General features: G+C 43.5%; 2 protein-coding genes and 1 long non-coding RNA gene across 7 annotated transcripts in view; 1 reads left to right on the top strand and 2 right to left on the bottom strand.

The window, feature by feature from the left end:
* The window catches only part of ccdc57 (coiled-coil domain containing 57), a 189414-nt gene that overhangs the window by 81347 nt on the left and 83636 nt on the right, over positions 1–24431 (bottom strand). The gene's annotated exons all lie outside the window — the stretch shown is intronic.
* The window catches only part of rbfox3a (RNA binding fox-1 homolog 3a), a 518942-nt gene that overhangs the window by 8058 nt on the left and 486453 nt on the right, over positions 1–24431 (bottom strand). For 3 of the 5 annotated variants that reach the window (XM_085171377.1, XM_085171381.1, XM_085171378.1), the window contains 2 exons: positions 23430–23508; positions 12133–13682 (listed from right to left, as the gene is read on the bottom strand). In XM_085171377.1, the coding sequence (XP_085027503.1) occupies positions 13638–13682; positions 23430–23508 (124 nt within the window). In that variant the 3' untranslated portion in view covers positions 12133–13637. Of the gene's footprint in view, positions 1–12132; positions 13683–20106; positions 23509–24431 lie in introns of those variants that run through there. The other 2 variants (XM_085171379.1, XM_085171380.1) reach the window with 2 other exon arrangements.
* Positions 7204–8938, top strand: LOC146513263 (uncharacterized). Its single transcript, XR_014875873.1, has 2 exons — positions 7204–8559; positions 8594–8938. It is a non-coding gene; the product is annotated as an uncharacterized LOC146513263 (long non-coding RNA).

Here is a 24431-nt window from a genome sequence, read left to right on the forward strand (position 1 = left end):
CAGGTAGAAGCTGCAGCTCACGTTATCACGGTGCTGGTTCAGCACTTCCTCAGCTTCAGCATCACTCTGCGTCCTTGGCTAGCTTAAAATATTCTCCACATCATTAAATGCTACCACCTGCTGGAACTACTGACTAAAGGCAGGATGGATTCATACTTTTGTGTTCTTTATGCCATTTAATTTGGTGGTTTTCTCTGTGTGGTGGGGCATGGCCTGCGGTGCCGTGCAGAGGAGGCGGACACACCTGCACGGCATCCGCAATCACGCCCCGCTGAATTAAATATTGTACTGGGTCCTGTGGTTGTTGTTGTTGTTCAGCTTGTTGCTGCAGCTCTGTGTGCGTTGTAAACAGCAACCGGCTAAGTATTAATAAACAGTATCAAAATGCCACTGGGTCTGCCGTGTATGTTTACAGTGGTGCCGAAACCCAGCCGACGTGGGGATGTCTGACCCACAGGCTGCGCCGCCCGCCCAGCCTTTGCAGTTGATGGCCCAAATGCTGGCGGAGATGGCGAAGATGGGCCAAGACCAGGCGGCGGCCCAGCGAGCTCACCTGGCTAAGCTGCAGAAGCAGGCGGACCGGCAGACCCAGGTTCTGGAGCGGCTGGTTGGAGCCGCTGCTCCGCCGAAGCCCCCCCGCTGTCGGTGGCGATGCCCCGGATGGGTGACGGGGACGACCCCCAGGTTTTCCTGGAGACTTTTCATGCCACGGCGGAGGCCTGCCAGTGGCCGCAGGTGGAGGGGCTCCGCGTTTATTTCCTCTGCTGTCGGGGGAGGCTCAGACGGCGGCCCTGAGTCTGCCGCCGACCTCGAGGAGCAGCTTCCAGGACGTGAGCCGGGCGGTGGTGGACAGGATGGGACTCACCCCTGAGGATCATCGCCGGCGGTTCCGGGCCTGTTGGCTGGCCGCGGAGGATCGGCCGTTTGCTTGGGAAGCTGAACGACACGTGGTACGCTGGCTGCAGCCGGGATCATCAGAGGGAGAGACGCTACTGGTGGACAAGGTGGTGCTGGAGCAGTTCGTGGAGGGGCTGCCTGCGGAGACGGCGAGATGGGTCCGGTGCCACCGTCCCGCGAGTCTGGAGGTCGCGGTAACGTTGGCGGAGGACCACCTTGCCGCTAGAGCGGGGGAGCCCGGGGATGGCGGCCGGGTGATGGTCACGTGGTGCGCCCTGAAGCCGGGCGGACCTACCCGCACTTCATTTTATTAAAAGATAGGTTATATCAAGTGAGTCGTGACACTCGCACGGAGGAGACACACACCCAGTTGTTGGTGCCGCAGGGCCGCCGGGAAATGATTTTCCAGGCGGCTCATTATAACCCCATGGCAGGGCATATGGGATACGAAAAAACTCTGGAGCGAATAACGGCCCGATTTTATTGGCCGGGCATCCGAGCGGATGTGCGTCGCTGGTGCGCGTCCTGCCTGGACTGCCAACTTGTTAATCAGCCGGCCGTACCAAAAGCGTCTGTTGTCTGTTGTTCGGCAGGAAGCCGCGTGGGTGCTCGACCTGATTAAAGAAAGCTGGGAGGAAGGTCCGAGCCCCACCAAGAATGAGATTCAGTAGGTGTTGGACCTGAGAGCGAAACTCCACACTTTGGGGAGGTTGTCACGGGAGAATTTGCTCCAGGCTCAGCAGCGTCAGCAACACCTGTATGACAGAGGGGCTAGACTCAGGCAATTTTCACCGGGAGAAAAAGTGCTTGTATTACTCCCTTCTTCCAGCTCAAAGTTGCTCGCCAAGTGGCAAGGACCCATTGTGGTCACACGGCGAGTTGGGGACGTTGACTATGAGGTCGCTCGGTCGGACAGGGGAGGGGCCACGCAGATTTATCACCTCAATCTCCTTAAAGAGTGGAGAGAGGCTGAAACCGCTTCTCTGGTAAGCCTGGTTAAGGAGAGAGATGAGTTGGGGCCGGTGGTACCAAATTCCATCATCCCCGCCTCCCTCCCTTGTGATGACCATCTCACACAGGCCCAGAGAGCGGACGTTGTCGCGTTACAACAGCGTTTTGCTGATGTGTTCTCCCCCCTGCCCGGCCGAACGTCTCTCATTGAGCATCATTTTGAAACGCAGCCTGGCGTGACGGTGCGTTCACGGCCCTACAGGCTTCCTGAGCATAAACGGCAAATTGTTCTGAGGGAATTGGCTGAAATGCTGAAAATGGGAGTGATAGAAGAGTAACACAGCGCCTGGTGTAGCCCCATCGTCTTGTGGTGAAGAAGGATGGGTCTATACGGTTCTCTGTCGACTATCGCAAGGTGAATGAAGTGTCACGCTTTGATGCTTATCCCATGCCCCGGGTCGACGAGCTCCGGGATCGGTTGGGCACGGCCCGTTTTTTCACGACACTGGATTTAACCAAGGGCTACTGGCAGATTCCCTTGTCTGCTGAGTCCAAGGAGAAAACGGTCTTCTCCACTCCGTACGGTTTGTACCAATTCGTTACGCTTCCGTTCGGCTTGTTCGGAGCCCCTGCCACCTTTCAGTGCCTCATGGACCGGGTGCTGCGTCCGCACGCTGCATATGCTGCTGCCTACCTGGATGACGTGATCATCCACAGCGTCACCTGGGCGGAGCATGTGCAGCGGGTGGCCGCGGTCCTGGAGTCCCTGAGGAGGGCGGGGCTCACTGCCAACCCGAAGAAGTGTGCGGTTGGACGGAGGGAGGTACAGTATCTGGGGTACCACTTGGGGGGCGGGCAGGTGCGTCCACAGTTGGAAAAGACGGCAGCTATCGCATCCTGCCCGCGCCCCAGGACTAAAAAGGAGGTTTCTGGGGCTGGCAGGTTACTACCGCTGTTTCGTGCTGGGGTTTGCGCAGCCGACCAGCCCCTTGACCGATCTCACCCGAAAGGGTGCTCCAGATCTGGTTCAGTGGACGGGGCTGTGCCAGGCGGCGTTTGTGCAGGTGAAAAAGTCTCTCTGTGGGGAGCCGCTGCTTCACACTCCTAACTTTTCCCTCCCTTTTGTTCTGCAGACTGACGCCTCGAACAGAGGGCTGGGGGCCGTTTTGTCCCAGCAGGTAAGGGGGGCCGACCGTCCCGTTCTTTCCATCAGCCGGAAGCTGGCAGAGTGTGAAAGACCGTGGAGAGCACCGTGGAGAAGGAGTTCTTGGCTATCCGGTGGGCGGTCGACTCCCTTCGCTATTACCTCCTGGGGCGCTCATTCACCCTCTGCTCGGACCACGCCCCGCTGCAGTGGCTCCACCGCATGAAGGATGCCAACGCCTGGATCACCCGGTGGTATCTGGCTTTACAGCCCTTTAAGTTCAAGGGGGAGCAGATGGCTGTGGCCAATTTCCTCTCTCGCTCGCGGAGGGGGGGGGGAGTAGGTTCGGCCGGACTGATGATGGTTTCCTTCCCTTTTATAGTGAGACGGGAGAGGAGCGGAAGGGAGGCTGGAAATCAGCTGAGACCGGAGCTGTCAGACTGTGGACGGTCATAATAAATGAAAACTATAAATAAACGTGGCATGTGGCGACAAACAACTGTGCGTGTGTGTACGTGTGTGAAGTGCATTTCACAAGTGGTGCCAAAACCCAGGACGGGAGGCACGGCAGATCCAGGAGTGGGCCAGCAGAAGGAAGAGTTGGCGAGAATGGTGGCCGAGCTGGCGGCCACGCAGCAGGAGCAGGCGGCGGTGTGGCGCCGCAGGCGGGAAGAGTTGCAGGACCAGCTGACAGGTGCCCGGTGCCCGTTCCTGCGCCCCGGAAGAAGGCGGCGGAGCCGGCGCGCGAGGAGCCGGCGTGCGAGGAGCCGGCAGCGGTGGAGGCGGCGCCCGAGGAGCCGCTCCAGCCGGGAGAGACAGCGGCGGAGGCGGCGCCCGAGGAGCCGCTCCAGCCGGGAGACACAGCGGTGGAGGCGGCGCCCGAGGAGCCGCTCCAGCCGGTAGAGGCAGCGCCAGAGGCGCAGCGTGGGGAGGCGCTCCAGCCGGCAGCGGTGGAGGCGCAGCGTGGGGAGCTGCTCCCACAGGGAGGGGTGGAGAAGCCGCAGGTAAGTCGGTGGTGCCCATGCTGGGGGAGTCAGCGCCACCGAAGCCCGAGGTTGGCAGGGTGAGCAAAGTGGCCTCACCTCCACCAGAGGCCGGTGCCTGCCGGACATCTGCCCAGCCACCTGCGAGCTGGGGCGCATGACCGTGCTGACCGCGCTGACCGCGCTGACCGCGCTGACCGCGCTGACCGCGCTGCGTCCACCTGCCACGCAGCTGACCTCCGGACCAGCTTCGCCGACGCTGCTGGGTTCGCGGGTGGCCACCTGAACTCACAACTCCCCGTCGCTTGGCCAGGGCCTGGGGGCGCCGACGGTCCGGGCTGATCCCCTCTCCCGCGCGCGGTGGGGGGAGTAGGTTCGGCCGGATGGTTCCCCGGCCTCAGTCGGGCGATGGGGGTATGTGGCGGGGCATGGCCTGGCTGGAACCACTGACTAAAGGCAGGATGGATTCATACTTTTGTGTTCTTTATGCCATTTAATTTGGTGGTTTTCTCTGTGTGGTGGGGCGTGGCCTGCGGTGCCGTGCAGAGGAGGCGGACACACCCGCACGGCATCCGCAATCACGCCCCGCCGAATTAAATATTGTACTGGGTCCTGTGGTTGTTGTTGTTGTGGTAATGTTGAGCGGGCAGCGGGAGAGCTGCAGCTCTGTGTGCGTTGTATGTAAGTATTAATAAACAGTATCAAAATGCCACTGGGTCTGCCGTGTATGTTTACACTCTGTAAAGCACCTTGAGGCGACTGTTCTTGTGATTTGCTGCAAAGACAAACACACTGTCTCTGAGACAGAGTGATGCCACAAATGCGACAGCCTAGTTTGTCGTAAAGACAAAGTACGCACAGTCGGAAATGTCTGATTAAAGACTCATGTTACGATCTCTCACTGAAACAGGAGAGCACTTTGTAAAGATAATGATTGATTGCCTCGGAGCGTCAGTCTTGTTTTGGTCTTTGAAATTTGTACTGAGGATATATACAGAATGTTTTTGTTTCATACAAAAGAAATGATTCAGCATATTCTTTGGAGATTTCACTGTGTCTAAATATTTATTTTATTTGGTTGGAACAGATCACAGAATCTCGCTTTCTGTTTTGTTTGAGTTCTTCTGTAACACTTGAAGCTGGTCACAATGAACATAAATGACAGAATATAAATAACATTTAAATAAAATGAACCTTATATCGTAATATTTCATTTAGGAGTAAAATGAAACCTTTAAGCTTGGAAGAAATAATGATTTGAGTTTTACTGGAATATGTTGTGATGTTGACAGAACCTCTGTAATTTCAGGGGGATGTTTATTGATCACTGCTTGTATGTATCACAAAAATATCTTATGAGAGAAAAAAGGCAATCAAATATAAAAGTTTAGAATAAACCACAGCAGACCAAGAATACATCATACAGAAGAAACAAACAAACAAACAAACAAACAAACAAACAAACAAACAAACAAACAAACGGTGACACACATTTCAACTACCAAAACATTTATGTCTGAAAATCTACTGACAATAACTTGTGACATTACAACACAAGATCAGCACAATTTAAAACCTGACAAAGTGACATAAACATCAGTCAAACAGACGTCTCCCTCTGTGGCTTCATCCAAACAAACGAGGCCTTGAAATGTGTTGTGTTGCTGCCACAGTCACAGCCTCCTGTGTTTGTGTTGTACATGTGTTGGCTAATCTGTGTCAGCTGAAGTGTGAACTGACTGAATGGGTAACAAAAATAAATCAAAACTTGAGACCATGTAAGTTTAGTCAAATTCTCAACACAACAGACGTCAACATAACGTTAAGTCATGTGTCTTCACAAAGTTTTGTGTTTGCTTTTTTTCTTTTTTCTGCCCACAGTCTTTGCACTGTGGGCAGAAGTCCATCCAAACATGCTGCAGTTTAACCAAACACAGCACATACACATAGAAACACACTGAGTTCACTTCTGTAAAGTTTTAATACTAAGAAAAGCAGCAATATGAAAAAGGAACCCGCTGGATTTATTTGATCTGTTGTTATATTTTCATTAATCTGCTTTGATACAATGATCACAGATACATTTGAACACAATAACAAAGCGAACTGTCCGCCTCCAAATTCAAATGATGAAATGCACAATGATGATGATGATTTTCTTTACAGTCAATATTAATTTGTAAATAATTCTTTTGCTTTTTTAAAATTCCTGTTCTTAAGCGTCGGGCATCTGTAAACACACACACACAGAGTTGGTAATAATACTCTGTTACATTTCTTTCTAAAACACACAAATACTGGTAAATTAAATCGATCAAAGCAAACATCTGTGTGTGTGACTGGAAGAGCACAGATAGTTAAACACATGTGTTGTATTATTTATTATTGACATGGTGGTTATAAGAAGGAGAGGTCCCATCACCACTGAAAGCACATTTTTATACGTGGAGTAGTAGAGATATTTCTGCAGATTTCTGTTATACAGGCAGGTTTTTCAGTGAAAAGCAATTTCTAAATGATATGAGGAATTGGTTTAATTATTTTATGTGATTAAATTATTTTGGCTATACAACACTTTGGACAACCTTTGTTGTTTTTAGGTGTGCATCATAGTAAATGGACTGATTCTTATATAGCGCTTTTCTACTCTCCCGGAGTCCTCAAAGCGCTCTATACAACACGCCACATTCACCCAGTCACACCCATTCTCACAAGCACTACCTCTATACTGAGTGCTTTCTAACTACACTCACACGCATTCACACTCTGATGTTTGCATCGGAGAGCAACTTGGGGTTAATATCTTGCCCAAGGATACTTGGCATGCAGACTGGAGGAGCCTGGCATCGAACCTCCAACCTTCCGATCAGTAGGTGACCTGCTCTACCTCCTGAGCTACAAACCTCAAAACTTGCATACCTTAAGCCAGAACAGTGAAAGCTGCTCATCATAAATACACGCTGCAGGGTTAATTTAGACTTGGGTGGACCACAAAAGAGAAGATGATGGTGGCTAAGGAACAGTACAAACAAGATCACCTCATTTGAGGACTTTGTTCCTGGAGATTTAAAAATAGACACTATCTCTACTTTTAAGATTAGGCTTCAAACTTTCCTTTTTGCTAAAGCATATAGTTAGGGCTGGACCAGGTGACCCTGGATCCTCCCTTAGTTATGCTGTAATGGGTGAGGGTTGCTAGGGGACTCCCATGATGCACTGGGTGTTTCTTCTTCAGACACCTTTCTCACTGTCACTACCCGATCTGTACCGGAAACCTGATCAGTACCATGCATGTGTGAAAGGCCATGAGTCAGAGTATCTGTTAAGATGTTAACAATAATAAGCATCTCTTAAAATGTTTGCAGTAATGAAACATTTTAATATAATGTAGACAAAAACAAAAAAGAAGATAGTTACGGATCAGGACTCCCCGATCCATACCGCGCATGTGCAGATGTTTTCTTCTTCTTCTGTTTCATTTAATGGCAGTGTACTCCCCAGTGTACGAGGACACTGCCACCTGCTGACTGAGCGAATGAGCCCTATTGTAAACTGAATTAGCGTCATTACAAACGTGTGTTAAATTTGATTTATTGATAGTCGAGTGTGTTTATGCTCGTCTGTGTGGAGAGGATTGTTGGAATAATGATGATGATGTCACTGTCAGTTGTCAGTAAACACTTAATCTGGCTGCTGAATCTGATGGAGTAGCTGCTCCATCCAAAGTGGGATGGATACCGTCTCTCCTAACAAGACCAGGTTTCCTCCAGAAGGTTTGCCAATTATCTATGAAGCCCACATCGTTTCTGGGACACCACTCAGACAGCCAGCAATTTAAGGAGAACATGCGGCTAAACATGTCACTCCTGGTCTGATTGGGGAGGGGACCAGAGAAAACTACAGAGTTTGACATTGTTTTGGCAAAGTTGCACACCGATTCAATATTGATATTAGTGACCTCCGATTGGCGTAACCGGGTGTCATTACTGCCGACGTGAATTATGATTTTATTGAATTTACGTTTACCCTTAGCCAGCAGTTTTAAATTTCCTTCAATGTCGCCTGCTCTGGCTCCTGGAAGACAATTGACTATAGTTGCCGGTGTCTCTAGCTTCACATGTCTGAGAACAGAATCACCAATTACCAGAGTTTGACCCCCAGCGGGTGTGTCACCGAGTGGGGAAAAACGGTTAGACACATGAACGGTAGGGGTGGGGGAAAAAATGGATACTGTGTAGTATCGTGATATTTTGTTTGCTAATAATGTATCGATACAGGGACAGCAGAAATCGATATTTTGTTACAAAAAGGTTTTTGTGCTCTGACTTCAGAGCATGTTGATCCTTTTTCTGAGCAAGAATCCTGACATTCCTTCACTGTCCAAATGGGTTTAACTTTTTTTATGGCAGCAATAAACATGACAGTTTACTTATTTTAATTTAAGACATGTTTTATTTTAATTAAGTTTAAAACTTTTTTATTTAATGTAAAATTATATTTTGTTTTAATTTACTTTCAAATTCTTCAGTTGCTGAAGGGGCTGCATAGTTTTCATAAACTGCATAGTTCAGAATAGCTATAATTGTACCAGATGGTTGATTCAGTTAAGTTGGACTAGACTGTAATACAAACCGTTCAGTTTGTCAACAATAAAACTGAAATGAGAGAAAGACTGAGTGTGAGACTTTGATATTAGAGAAAATGAATATTGATAAAGTTTACCTTTATGTACAGAATCTGAATATCGCAAAATGTTTTTAAAAAATTGCAATAATATTGTATCGTGCGTTAAGTATTGTGATAATATTGTATCGTGGGATGTATGGTGATTCCCACCTCTAATGAACGGGTTGGTGGTGTACCTGGGGCTTCTGTTTAGGACTATGCTTCCTCCTCACCGTTACCCAGCCGTCTTTCCCCAGCTGCTTGGGATCTGCCGGGGAACAGCTAGCGGGGCCTACGCTATCTTCGGCTGCACCAGCTACAGGGGCCTGGCTAGCTACGGGTGAATGAAGGGTGCGAAGCCGAGTCTCCAATTCAGTAATCCTGGCCTCCAGAGCTGCAAATATGCTACATTTGTTACAGGTATCATTACTGCTAAAGGAGGCCGAGGAGTAACTAAACATCTGACACAATAAGCAGGAAAGTGCAGGAGGGACAGGTGAAGTAGCCATGGTGCTAACGAGTCGGCTACGAGCTAAGCTAAGCTAGCGAAACAGTAAAGACACAGTGAGTGAATACTTTGGCTATAAATTAGGTAGTGAGTACATAGAAAGTGTGCTTCGGATGAAGCACGTGAAGATTATACTATGAAAAAAGAATGTATTTAAACGTTTTTAATTAAATTGCTAAGCAAATAAGCTACTCAGAAACACCACTGTGTTTGAGCAGGAACAGGAAGTGATACTCTACCGCAGAGTGTGGTAAGCCACAGTAACATCCCTGCGTTATCAGAAGAGTTTGCACATTTGCTCACGCTGTGGCATAAAGGAGCTGCCTATTGTTTTGGATTTAGGGAAAATGCATTTAGACTTCTTAACTCAAGCATCAAAAACATTACGATACTATTAATAAGTAGCTTAAAAGTTAAGTAACTAAAGTACAATAACTGCATCTGAAATATTGCAGAGTAGAAGCAGAAAGCAGCAAAAATGGAAAACCTAAACAAAGTACAAATTTACATTAGTGATTATTAAACTACTTGAGCAAATATATTCAGTTCCCGTCTTCTCAGTGTGTCTTAGGGGTCGTGAGACTTACAGTACTGTTGGTGTTGGTGAAAAGCTCGGTGCTTATTCAGCTCTCAAAGATGTTTCTAAAGCATCACACATCCATCTCTGTAGCAATCTCTCAGCATTATTACTCAACAGATATTTGTGCAGGTGTTAAATAGTTTGACCAAACAATGTGGATCGATCTTTTTGTTATTTGACTGAGAGTACTGAAATATCTGGTAACCAAAATGCGTCCTTCTTTAAGAGTGAGAAGCAACAAGATACGCAGACTGGACTGTGCCAGGATCAGCTGCACTTTTAAATGTTTTATTATTATTTAATTGTTTATTTATTGTCATTAGTAGTAATATTGATGTATTCGTTTATCATCATTATGGTGAACATCATAAAGACCATATACATATTAAAGCAGGGGGCAGAAAGAAACAGCACTTTCATAACAGCATTGTGAGAAACATCCTCTGTTGTTCCTACATGTGCATACGTGTAATTATTTCCTCCATAGAACACGAGGAGTCATGAAACATACTGGTGTACAAGCTCTTTGTTGTTTCTATTAGAGACATTCAGCAGCAATGGGATACCTCCGACCTCTGACCTCCTGGGCACCGTGGCAATGATCAGTAGACTCTGAACGGTTCTCATTTTGGTTGACACAGCTCTTCCTCCACACTGTGTTAGAAAATCAATTCATGCTGAGTTTAGATAAAAAAATATCCCACTCTTCCACTCACCCTTCAGGTTTCATAATGCAACACTTTCTTTTAGCATTTCTGATGCAGTTTCAGCTCCTTGAGGGGCAGGGACAGGCGAGGGGCAGGTTTGAGTCCAGCTAAGTCAATATGAAACTAAACTCCTGTTCATGGACGGGAACTGGACAAGCCCCCAGCATATGTGAACATATAGTTCAAGTCTTAGCAGTTTGCTGGTTTGGAGCTTTCAGGTGTGTTAACGTAATGCCACAGTCTTTCAGGCAGTGGGTGTCCCAGCAAATTCACCCCAAGTTCAGAGTGCTGAGAGAAACTGCATAAAACCCACTTCTCAGACTCTAACATGTAACATGGTAACTGAGGCCTGTAACGTTCAAGATTAGAAAAAGTATTGGTTGTTTGTCATAGTTACCAGAAGAAAGTCTCTTCTCTCTAAAAACAACAGTGTGGTTTGGGTGTGCAGAGCTTCATCTGAACAAACTACAAGACTTCTGAAACAAAGTGATGAAGTGTATCAGCATTCTGGAGTCAAAGCTGAGGCATCTCTGCAACAGCTAATACTTAAAGTGGGTCGTGCAATAGTTGCAAAGAGTCAATGAAATGAAAAGTGTTGCAATCCCCAGACCTCGACAGAACTTAAAATACTGTTGCTGGACTTTAAGAGAGCTCTCCGTCAATGAATGCCCACAAACCTCAATGAACTGAAGCAACATCATGAAGAACAGTGGGTCAAAATTCCTCCACAACAAAGTGATTTACTTGTAAAGACATACAGAAACAAAATAACCAGCTCTTGCTGCTAAAGGAGATTCTACAGGCTGTTGAATCATGGGGTGTACTTGGTTTCACAGAGTCCTGGGAAAATGTTGTTACATTCAACATACACACAGTACCATTGTAACTTCTTTAAGTTCTCCAGGCCTCTTACAGGACATTCAAAGCTCTTCAGTAAGCGTTTGCTGCCTTTTCTTCCTTTCTCTGTCGAGATTGTCCCAGACTGCTGAAACATTGTTGAGGTTGTTTGGGTTAATCATTCCTGCTGCCGCTGATTTTCAGTCTAGTTCCTGTATAATTTGGTATATCTCAGCCTTTTCTCGCTGGTTCCTTCCTTAAAAATGACTGAAAAGCACCCACCCTGATTCTGAGGAGCCTTCAGAGAATAGTACGTGGATCAGCTGATCATTTCTCAGGTCCTGTGTCAAGCCTTTGCTGTGCTTGCTATTTCTGAAGGACATGACACTGTTCATCTATTTTAACATTTATTTTTAGGTCTGCCATGTTTTTTTTTGTCCTCTATTTGTCCAGTTTCCTAAAATATCTCAACACACCATGTCAACATATCCTAAGATTTCAGCTAATATCTCTTGGAAATCACCTGGTTGCCTGTCAAACTGTGTTATGTTTGAGTGACTTAAATAAACGGTGGGTGGAGACTGCTGTGTGACCAAAATCATTGTAAAAGTGAGTAATCAACTAACAAAATCCCAACCTTTGACATGGTTGGTTTAATGGCAGGGACCAGGTGCATCGAGATGGCCATAAACAGGAAAGCAGTGACAATAAGATGATATCAGTTTGCTGTCAGTTTTCAGTTGAACTGGTTCAAGCAAACATTGTGATACTGAAGCAATTTACTGTAATACATTGAAGTTGTGCTGCTGTTTCTTAGGAATCTACTGTAGCGTCATATTTTTTCTGTCTTTCTTGAAACCGTCAGCATTTTTCACATGAAATATTAAAGTTAAGTGGCCCAGCTGGTCACAGAGAGCTAAATGGATGGGAAATTTAATTCTGGCAAATTAAACTGTTTGTATGTTTGTATTTGACTGAGAGTGTCTGAAGATGAAAGCACGAGACTGTGAATACTGCACATATTAATGTAACTAATCCTAACATATTATACATTTAGACATTAGAGGTTACATTTAATCTTACACCTTTCTATTAAGATCCTCTGTTTAGTCCAGTTCGGGTCTGCACTATGCAGTGTAAGTCAGGCTTGGCACTAAATGCTCTAAATAAAGAGACAGAGCCAAAGTTTGGGCACTGTGGTCACAGCCTTCAGCCATCACCCTCCCTCCAAATACATAAATATTATCACACACACAGCGGGTGCAAAAGGAGACAAGCTTTCCTGGGTTACATTTAATGCAATTTACAGTAAACTGTTTGCCAAAAAAACGTTGTTTGTTTCAGTATTTGAGCCCACCAAAGCAGACTGCCTGAGGCTAGTTACAACTAGAGATGGACCAATCCGATATTACGTATCGGTATCGGTCGATATCCAAATTTATGATATCGGTATCAGACATAAAAAAGTGGTATCGTGCCATCTCTAGTTACAACATGTGCATCTGTCTGAATTTATAAGAGTTTTCCTCTGAATTTATCTTTGCCAGTGTGTTTGAGAAAGATTACAGTCAGTCTGAGCTGCAGTGAGACAAGATGCTTCCCATCCAGTAACCTTTGTACCTGCCTCGTGTCCAACAGTGGTTACCTACAGGTGGACTCTGCAGCCTCAACTTCTGTTTACAATCAGTCACTGACAGCAAAAACACACAATCACTCAGCAGCCTAAACCTAACCCTACTGAGTACTGAGAAACAATTTCTCTGAAAATGGCCAAGGTACAAGAACTGGACTGAAAATATGTGAAAAAGCAGCTCAAAGAAAATCTTTGAAAGGTCTTGAGAACGCCTGGAGAATGAGCTCAGGACGACTTTAAAAACCAAAAAATGGCTGGCTCCTTGGAAGCACAACAGAAAGAAAAGAGGGCTGGCTCAAGACTTTTGCACAGTAATGAACATATGGATATAGGAGTATATAGGAGTCTAGGTAAACAGATTTAAACTGGCACCAAAGGCCACTTCACAGGAGTCACAGGGCAAAACAAAAGTTTCTTTGAATTTCATTAAAGTCTAGTTTTTGGTCGGCTCGCTCCACATCGGCTAAAACTGTCTTTGTTCAACTTTTTCAATCCAAACATTCAAATCAACACATTGTTATTTACAACAATAAGTACAGTACATCAATAAATGACATCAGTAAATGTTTACAGTCCGTAAACAGGGAAGCAGATTTAAGATGATTCTTGCATGTCAGAGTTACATCTGCCACCTGGAAGCATCACGAAGGGGGTGAAAGCTGTTTTTAGCTGATCTGAGTTTTTGCTTTTTATGTCTGCGGCAAAGCAAAGGGGGGCCTGTCTCCCTCTTTTCTAGTAGGGAGTGAAGCGACTGCACCCTCCTCTGTAAAGGCTAGCCTGCAACATCAAAGATGAAAAGCTCCAATCAGTATTCAGTAAAGAATCATTCTCTATCTATCTATCTATCTATCTATCTATCTATCTATCTATCTATCTATCTATCTATCTATCTATCTATCTATCTATCTATCTATCTATCTATCTATCTATCTATCTATCTATCTATCTATCATCTGTCTGTCCATTTGTCTTGTTTCCCTGTTTTGTCCATAGTAAATTTGTGAAAAACATTTATAAACACTGTAGCTTTAAAAGGTATATTATGTGAAAAATTATATGTATTGTTTGGATTGTGATAATTGATAATTTTCTGCAGTACGTTGATAGATACACAGTAGATTACACATTCGATTCAATTTAATTTTCATAGCTCTGAATCACAACAGCAGTTTCCTAAAGTTATGGTATAATGTAAGGTAAAAACCCTACAATAATACAAAGGAAACAGAGAAAACTCCAACAACCCCCTATGAGTAACCGCTTTGGCAACAGTGGGAAGAAAAAACTCCCTTTTAACAGGAAGCGGGTTTAGAGGGGTCAGAGATTTCTTCCTGTTCTGCTGTGACCGGCTGGGGTTACGGCTTGATTACTGTATGGTCATATTTCATGTATTTATTGCTGTTTGTAACATGATTTGCTGCGTAAACTCAAAAATATCAAAGTGCCATGGTAGCAAGCAAACGCTGAGACAGGCCATTAACATTACAGTTTTTCTCTTTGGTGCTTTTCTCAGATCAGAATGAAAATTCTCAAAACCTTTAGTGCAACCTCCACAACATTTAGTCATTTGTGCACATCATAGTGTCTCCTTCCTCTGAACAAACTGCAAATGCTCTTGGACATCTATCAGTTGCTTTCATATAATTCTCTGCTGTCGACAACAAATGAACTCTATTTTTGGATGCTGAATAGTCGTTCCCAATAAAACTAATAGTCTTCATTTCATTGCTTGAGTCATTACTTACAAAATTGTTGAATTAGTTTTCAAATTTGATACCTTTTGTTATTATTTTGTCCTGGAAATGTCCCTGAAATTCACCAATTTCTCTCAGGTGAACTTCAGCTTTCACTGACGAGGAGGTGTGTGAAGTATTAGTTGTAACCAATGACAGGCCACTTGTTCACAGTTACTCATGGATCAATCCCATGAACCCTCAATTGGCAAGCATATATGAACCGAGCAGGACATGGTGTGTACCATTTCTACAATTCTGTGACACAGAAATGGAAGGTCAGCATCGTGGAAGGATGTCGTGGAAGGGGGTTTGTCCCCGCTGCATCCTCACCCCTCTTCCACGATGCTGACCTGGGGAAGAGGGAGAAGACACCAAACACATACGCAGATCCCTAAAGAAAGTAGGGCAACACTTGTTGACCATGTTGTCAATCACGGCCTCACAATGGATGAGGCTGGTCGGAGGGTGCGACCAAATGTTGGAAGAACCACTGTGAACTCAATCGTTCAAACATTTCGTAGGGAGAACAGGTATGTATAGTACTGGACATAATATCTCATGTTTAGTGTATATTACTGTAATTTTGCTGTAATCTGCACCACAAAGGACTGAAAGACAGCCTCACAGAGGTGGAAGAGGGCCCCTTTTTACCTGCAGCAAGAGGAAGAAAGTTGAAAGAAATTCAAAGTGCTGTCATAGAGGATAACGATGTGTTTGGCAATATTGGATCTGTGTCAATTACAACGATTCACAGCATGCTCAAGAGAAAAGAAATGTGCACAAAACAATTGTGCAAAGTGCATTTGAACCCATCAGTGAAAGACTGAAGGAGATGTACGGGTAAAACACGTCTTCTATACTCTAATGTTCAGCACTGTAAACTGTTTTACTCTGTGTAGTTTCATGCAGTAGAAAAGCAATTCTGTGTATATACTCACAGAGCATACAAAATGCATCATGTTACACAGGAAACGTTGTTACATTTCTCTCTGTGGAGCTGGAAGCCAGAGAACCACTGCACACATTCATATACGTTGATGAGGCGGGTTCAGTCTGGCCAAAGGCAGATGGCATGGAAGAAATCACACTGGACCGAGAGCAACCACTTCCAAGCTGAGAGGAAATGGAAGAAAGATAATCTCCAGGTATCCTTTGATACTTTGCATTCTAGCCGCCTGGAGTTTCAAATTGCTGCTAAACGTGCTAAAGCAGCCTTTTTCTCTGATATTATTGTGACCAATGGCCATAACCCCCGTTTGCTATTTAAAATCTTTAATTCAGTGGTTAATCCCTGCCCTGATTTGCCGATGGTCCCATCCTCAGCTCTCTGTGAACAATTTCTAAAATACTGATAAAATCCTATCTCTCAAATCCTCGCTCCCCCTAGTGGTGAGCCCTGGTCTCACTGGAGAATGTGCTTCAGCTTTTCATCAGTTTGAGCCAGTGTCACTCTGTGCACTGCAAATTGTCAAGCAACTGAAAATTACTAGTTCTGCATATGAACCTCTTCCGTCTCGCATTGTGAAGGATGGCATTGATGTAATTGGGCCCAGTATTCTGTTTTTAATTAACTTATCATTGTCTTCTGGCTATGTTCCCTCTGTTTTTAAACATGCTATAGTGCAACCTGTTCTTAAAAAAAGGTGTCTTGATCATTGTGATTTCGTTAATTATAGGCCGATATCCAAACTTCCGTTCCTCTCCAAAATCCTAGAGAAGATAGTTCTTTTGCAACTCCAGGCTTACCTGGATGCCCATGACATCTGTGATAAATTTCAATCTGGTTTTAAACCACGCCACAGCACTGAAACAGCTTTGCTGAGAGTCCTTAATGATCTTCTCTTAATGACTGATTCAGGTCTGCTGTATTAGTCTTGTTGGATTTGTCCTCATCTTTGACATGGTTGACCATAATATTTTATTAACAAGGTTAGAATGCACTGTGGGCCTTCGGGGTGAAGCCCTTAACTGGTTCAAATCATACCTTTTGAACAGGTCTTTCTCCGTTACCTTGGGTACTTATTCTTCCTCAACTGCATCCTTATGCTGTGGTGTGCCCCAAGGCTCTGTGCTTGGCCCAATGTTATTCTCATTATATATGCTCCCCCTAGGCTTAATCTTTGAAAAATATAACTTTTCTTATCACCTCTATGCCGATGATATACAAATATATTTTCAATTAGATGATGACGACATTGCACCTTCGTTGCACTGCTTCCTCGAGTGCATGAGAGAAGTCAGAGAATGGCTTTCAGACAATTCCCTTATCCTGAAGAAAAGAAAACGGAGATTGTGGTGTTTGGCAACCATATCCCCGGGGCCTATCAGCTGATACCTTTGGTTCCTTTGCCACTTCTTTCTCTGACTCAGTTAGTGACCTAGGGGTTCTGCTGGACAGCTCTTTCAAATTTAACAAACAAGTGTCTTCAGTAATCAAATCTAGCTTCTACCAACTGCGCCTTATTGCTAAGGCTAAGCACTATGTCCCTCACAAAGATCTTGAAAAGCTCATTCATGCTTTTGTGACTTCGAGATTGGATTACTGTAACTCCCTCTACTTTGGTCTTCACTCCGCTCTCCTTCACAGACTTCAGCTTGTTCAGAATGCTGCGGCTCGCCTCCTGACTGGCACTAGAAAGCATGCCTCTATCACCCCAGTTCTTATTGATTTGCATTGGTTACCCATAAAGCATTGCATTGAATTTAAAATATTGTTGCTCACCTTTAAAATTATAAATAATTTCGCCCCTCGTTATCTTGCAGATCTTCTTAGTCTACATGTCCCTGGGCGAGCCCTCAGGTCTTCAGCCCAATTACTCCTGGCTCAGCCTGGATCTAGACTTAAATCTAGGGGTGACCGTGCTTTTGCCCTGGTTGCACCGAATCTGTGGAACAACCTTCCTATCGCTATCCATGCGTCAGACTCCGTTTTATCTTTTAAATCCTGTTTAAAAACTCATTTATTCAACATAACTTTTCCATCTAGTTAGCGTCCCTATTTTATATTTGGTTCAATTTCTTATTTATGTACTTTATCTTTTAGCTATATCTGTTCTTAGTAACTTTGTTCTTATATTCCCTTTTATTGCCCTTAACCTGATGACGTATGTGGTACTTTGTTAATAGTCTTTTATTTATTGTCTTAATTTTCCTGTTTTTATTGTAAAGCACTTTGGTGTACCGCTGGTCTTTTAAATGTGCTATACAAATAAAGTTGTATTGTATTGTATTGATGTCCCAGGCCGGCATGGAGGAAATGTTACAGCCAATGTGCAGCCATCTCAGACAATGGCATCCTCACCCATATTCCCCTCCATACAGTACACAACATCTCCTGACTCTTTTAGACACTCTTCACTGGGACATAGTCTCTGAGAATGAGAGGGGTGGAGGCCAACTCAACAAGTATGTTGTTGTTTGGAATAATGTCACTTTTCACCATTCACACATGGTCACACAGTGGTTTGCAGCACATGACAGAATGCTGGTTGAATATCTCCCTCCCCACTCCTTAATCCGATAGAGAAGTTTTTCTCTGCCTGGAGGTGGGAGGTTTATGACCAGCATTCACATGTGCAGTTGGCCCTGCAAGCAGCCATGGATGCATGTGATGACATCACAGCAGAGTCATGCAGAGGGTGGATTCGCCACTCCAGGAGATACTTTCCTCGCTGCATTGCAAGGAATTATATCTGTTGTGATGTAGATGAAAGTATGTGGCCAGACAGACAGGAACATCTGGATGTGCCAGAGTGACTCATGTGTGTTCAGTTACAATATGCACTGTTGTTCACATCTGTGCACAGCTCGTGCACAGTTTCTCATGTTTATTCTAAATAAGTGACTGTAGAGTATTTTTCTTTGGCACAATAAAAATGTGAAACACGTATTCAGTGTCTTGTACTCACTTCCCTAACTACAGGAATGTCTAACTTTACTGTAGATTTTACTGTACACAGCTGTACAAAAAGTGTGTAGTGCTGTCTTGAGCATTTTCAGGTAGTGTCACCGAGTTCTGACCTTTTCTTGGAAAACACTGAGAGAATACTGAACACTGTCATAATGACAACATGACAAAGCTATTTGACTTTGTTGTTCATCAAGATGGTGTCACGACTTCACATTTTGGTGACACTGGCAGTGTCACTGACGTGAATACTTGCTTTTCAGGAATGGATTATCGATTTTGAGCAAGTGACCTGCTTTTGCAGGTTATCCACTAGGTTTTGCAGTTTGTACCAATTGTTTTGAGAAATACACTAACTGCTGTGCAAATGTTAATAGTGATGTGAGAAAAGCACCAAAGCGACTGAGAAAAACTGTAAACATTTGTCGTGGGCTCTGAGGTTTGTATTATAGGCCCTGGATTCCTGTGGAAAAAGTTCTTACAGCGTATATGTAAAAAATACTGAACTATGATATCACAGAAAAACTATTACTGCAGGACATTTGTTCAGTAGGCTCCAATAGTTTGGATCAGATCTATTCATTCAAACTGACAACACTGTAGATTTAGTTAGAGGGGTATGGTGTTATTTTTGTGCCACTGAGCGCATGTAAAAAAAATTGAGCGCACGTAAAAACATTTGCATGTGCAAGTGCTGCATTTTGAGGAGAAATTTATTTTGAGTGAAGAAAAGCTGAATTTGAGTGAACAAAATTCATTGCTGTGTGCAAAAACTGTATTTCAGTGTTTGCTATTATCCACACACACACACACACACACACACACACACACACACACACACACACACACACACACACACACACACACACACACACAGCAGCCCCTCTCGCTCAGTTTTTGCATTGGCGCTCGCTCACAATGTGTTGCTCGCGCTCTCAACATTTCTGCCCGTGTGCGCTCAACTCTTTCTCTACACCGTTATATTTGTGCCACAAAACCAGCCAATCACAGACTTGGATGCAAAAAAATCTGATTGGCTGTTCTGGTCTCCAATATCCCAGAATGCATTTCGTCCAAAACTCAAACGAGGCAGTGGCGGAGGAACACAGAGTGGCAGAGTTTGAAATATTACTCTGTCTGGGTCACAAATAAAACTTTTAAGATATTTTCATGCGAGAATGTTTCTGTGTAAACTTCAAATATTTGCTCGATTCATCAGGACATCACATATTTGCATAACTGCTCTAATGTTTTCAGAGATGTCTGTTACCCACCAGCTGACCGCACAGCTGGACTGGCCACCGGACATTTACCTGGTGGGCCGATGATGATTTTTCATTTTTATGTTTGTTGCTTTTTGTAACGCTATAAACAATGAAAGGTGGTGGATTAGCCAAGTGGTCATGATCAACTCTGGGCTGGAACAATTACAATACATCCGTATTGAAGGGAAAAGGAACGCAGTTTGTCCTGTACTTCAGCTAAATTGAAAAAGACACAACGCTGCAGTTATTCTGCGTCTTTGCTGCACAGCTGTTTCTTCTCTCATTCTCTCCCCTCTCTCTCCTGCTGCTACTTCAGTCATGAAACTGATTAATGATCAGCTGATCGTCTCTCTTGTTTGTTTATCGCCCACTTTGCGCCAGAAACAGGAAACCAGCGGCTGAACAACAGCAGCACGTTTAAGCTTGATCAGCTGTTGTTAGAATTTATTTAATATTAATTTCTAGTATCAGCTGATGTTTGCTGGAGCCACAGCTGTAAAGCTGCTGGTCATGATGTCGGTTTGGAAACATGAAGGTGTTACAAATCACACATATATACCAACAACAGTGAACATCACTGTGACAACAGCATTTGTTTTAGTTCAAAGGCTTTATGGTTTTTCCTGTAATACCTGGTGGTGGTTTTGTCAGTTCAGCCTTTTATATTATGTTTAACCCGAGTGACCCGGTCAGCTGGTGGGTAACAGGCATCTCCGAAAACGTTAGAGCACTTTTGCAAATATAGCATAGCATAGCATCTTTATTTATAACTCACTTTACATCCAACAATGTTGACCAAAGTGCTACAAATATAAGAGAGGAAACAGTTTAAATTACATATAAAAAATATCTTAAAATTAAAAATAATATAATTAATAATAAAACATATTAAGAGACATCAACAAGTCCTGCTGTGCTAAAAGCCAAGGTAAATAAATATGTTTTAAGACGTGATTTAAAAACAGATAAGGAAGGTGTCTGTTATGTGATGTCTTGATGAATCAAGCAGGTATTTGAAGTTCACACAGAAACATTCTCGCATGAAAATATCTTAAAAGTTTATTTTGTGACCCAGACAGAGTAATATTTCAAACTCCGCCCATCTGTGTTCCTCCGCCACTGCCTCCTTTGAGTTTTGGACAAATGGATTCTGGGATATTGCATTTCGAGCTGATTGGAGACCAAAACAGCCAATCAGATTTTTTTTGTGTGTGTGTGGATAATAGCAAACACTGAAATACATTTTTTTCACGCAGGAATGAATTTTGTTCACTCAAAATAAATTTCTCCTCAAAATAAAACACTTGCACCTCCAATTTTTTTTTTTCACGTGCGCTCAGAATAGTGGCACAAAACTAACGCCATAGAGGGGGAGCTCAGTGTGAGAGATTTATTTCATTAAACTCATTTATAATTTTATTGTAATTTAACAGCAAGGACACAGCTGTCAAATAGGCTGATGATGTCATAAATGTGCCCTCATTAGCACTTTCCCAGTTGATCTGTGACCCACTGGTTTCTATTTTTTAATAATTTTGACACATTTATTTGGATTATTTGTCATAATTTGTCTTATAGAGTTAGGAAACAATTTATAAATCAAAACTGATGTTACCTTACTGTAAAATATTGTTTTACAATGTTATTTTTTGAGTAAGTAAGGAACATTTATTTATATAGCACATTTCACAGATAAAAATCACAAAGTGCCTCACAATAAAACCAGAAATACCAACACACATAAAATAATATAAAACAGTGAAAAAATGTATCAAAAGCTCATTTGTATAAAAATGTCTTCAGCTGCTTTTTTTCACCATCTTATCAGTTTAAATCTGCTGTTGGTCTAATCAGAGGTTTAAAATATGCTGATGCAGGACACAAATGTCACAAAGAAGCATCGTCCATCTGCAGTGCAGAGTGGCCTCCAAAAAGACTGAAGAATATTTATAATTAATGACTAACGAAGGCAAACATGAAATGCACCAGCACCAACAAACACAGAGTGCTCACAACCATTTATAAAACATCATCCAACTAGTAGACAGACAAACAAACAAACAAACAAACAAACAAACAAACAAACAAACAAACAAACAAACACACACAGAGGCTCGTCTTCAGTGTTAGATACAAAATGGTAACAACCTGACAGGAGCGACATTTACCAGCTGATGCTGCTCAAAACCACTTTCATCACATCTGTGGGTGTTTTCATACATTAAGATTGATGTGATGTGTTTACAATGCAGTTAAACAAACAAACAAACAAAAACAACCCAAATAAACAGTCAAAAGTTTGAAAAAGAGCAGAAACATATCAATGTGAAGAATTCATGTCATGAAGAGATTCACACCATCATTAACAAGCTGGACGTCAGTCAGCTGCAGAAAGCTGAATACAGACTAAAGAAAACTGAACCTGATGTCGGCCAATGCTACAAGTCTCAATGCTGTCACTGTGGTACCCATGCTTTATCCAAGACATCATTTTATTCTATATTTGTGGATAAAAAGCAGTATGGTAAAGACAGCTTACTGCATGACAGCATTGACAAACTCGGGTTTAGCTGATGAAGCAGAAACACAGATGAAGCTCATGTTTCTATTTTTCTGACAGAATTTGAGATCTGTGTTCTCTAGTTGGAGCTTGTTTGACTTCACACAGAAGAGTGTATATATCCTCGCTCCTTCACCAGTTTCATATAAAATCTGTGACACACACGTTATTATTATTATTATTATTATTATTATTATTATTATTGTAGATAAAGAAAGGTAACACACTTGATTTGGCTAACTAAAAGACCTGCTGACATTTCCAGTTCACTGCTTGTGCCATGTCTGTTATTTAAATTGAACATTTGCTGGATTTGAATGAAATCTCTCATGACTCTGTGGTGAACCACACACAGAGGTACTAATCCAGTCCTGCCCACAAAAATTACAATTTTCTAAAAGAATAGAAAAAACTTGCTGGTCAAAATGATCTCATTGTTTATTATGATCCTCTTTGTGTGGAAACCACCACGTAATGAGTGGATTCATTAGAATATAATATTTCCTATGTTAGATATATTATCTTGTTTGTTGTATTAGATTTTGTCTGCACTCAGTGTCTGATGAGCAGCAGCAGCTGCAGCTGACAGAAGCTCACATTCAGCTTCTCCTCCTTTTCCCTCTCTTGTTGAAGCCTGTGCTGTGTTCATACTGACTGACACAAAACAAAGAAAGTCTGGTTTTCTCCGCCTCTTTGAAGTTTGAGAGAAGCTGACTACAGACAACGAGGCTTTCTCACCTAAGAAAGTGAAATAAAACACAACTGATTTCTCCAAAACAAACAAAGCTGGTTCTGGTTTTCTGAAATGTGAGCCTCCAAGAGAATCAGAACTCAGTACGAATAAAAGCTTTTGTTGGAGAGCTTCTTAAACCTTCATATGAACTATTGATGTACCGGTTTATTTGTTCATATAAATATTCACATATATAACGATCTCCAATAACATGTATGGTGTCATACAGTGTATTTCAAAGACAGTGTGTGGATGTTGTACCAGTCTACTGTAATATTCTATGGTGCAGTAATCAGCAGTGAGGAAACAGGAAGCAGACTTACCATAGTGCCCACACTGTATGTGGCTGCAGGACCGATGGTGTGGTGATAGGGGTCTGCGGTTGCATAGACTCTGCCGTAACTACATAAAAGGAAGTAGGAAGAATCAGCTTTTATTAAAATGCAGTACAAATGTGCAGTTGCTTAAGCAACTGCTGCAAAACAAAGACTATAAACATATTTGAAAGATGGAAGGTGAGAAATGAAAGTTAGATAATAACAATATTAGCTGGGTCTATCCCATCTCTCATGCCGCCACCACCTGAGATGTGCTTTGTTTGTTATTCTCCCTCATCTGTCAAAGTGTTGCTCTGATGCACCTGGTTTGTTAAAATGTGACAGGAAAAGTATCTGAGCTCAAAAACACAAGCCTCAGTGTAGAACGGCGTGCACGACAGTCATAGACTGAAGCACTGCATGTGTGCGCTGATTAAAGTACTCAAAGAAAAATGCTAGACAGATAAATACCCGTCTATTTACAACGGCAAGAATAAGGAATGGGTTGCAGCTTTCACTTAGCTGCATTAAGGCAGTGCTGAATCGACTCGCTGGGCCAGGTGAAACCTGCAGTTCTCACTGGTGTTATATTGTGTATCTCGCTACCTTTGAAAAATAGGACAGGCTGATACGGAAAAAACAACAAAAATACATAACATGAGGTGAGAGGAGGAGAAAGAAACTCCACTCAGACTGAGCTCCTACTGGGAGAACAGAAAAAAAAACCCAGCACAAAAAGCACATGACTGTCAATACACCACAGAAACACAAGACAAGCCACAGGGGCGGGTAAAGGTGGTCCAGTCGACCGCCATCTGCCCCGGGAGGGGACAGGCATCGAAGGCGTTTGGAAAGGGAGGGGGGATGAGTGTGTATCAGTGTATGTGTCCATAGTTCAGCTGAGACAGTGTCCTTCACCCTGCCAGGCTAAGTAAACAGTCTACCAGCCAACCCAGGTGGCCTTGCATGGAGTGGGAAGAACAGTCTAAACACAGTCGTTATCAGGGT

The sequence above is a fragment of the Neolamprologus multifasciatus genome, chromosome 8 (genome assembly GCF_963576455.1).
Source record: "Neolamprologus multifasciatus chromosome 8, fNeoMul1.2, whole genome shotgun sequence".
In the NCBI taxonomy this organism is placed as follows: Eukaryota; Metazoa; Chordata; class Actinopteri; order Cichliformes; family Cichlidae; genus Neolamprologus; species Neolamprologus multifasciatus.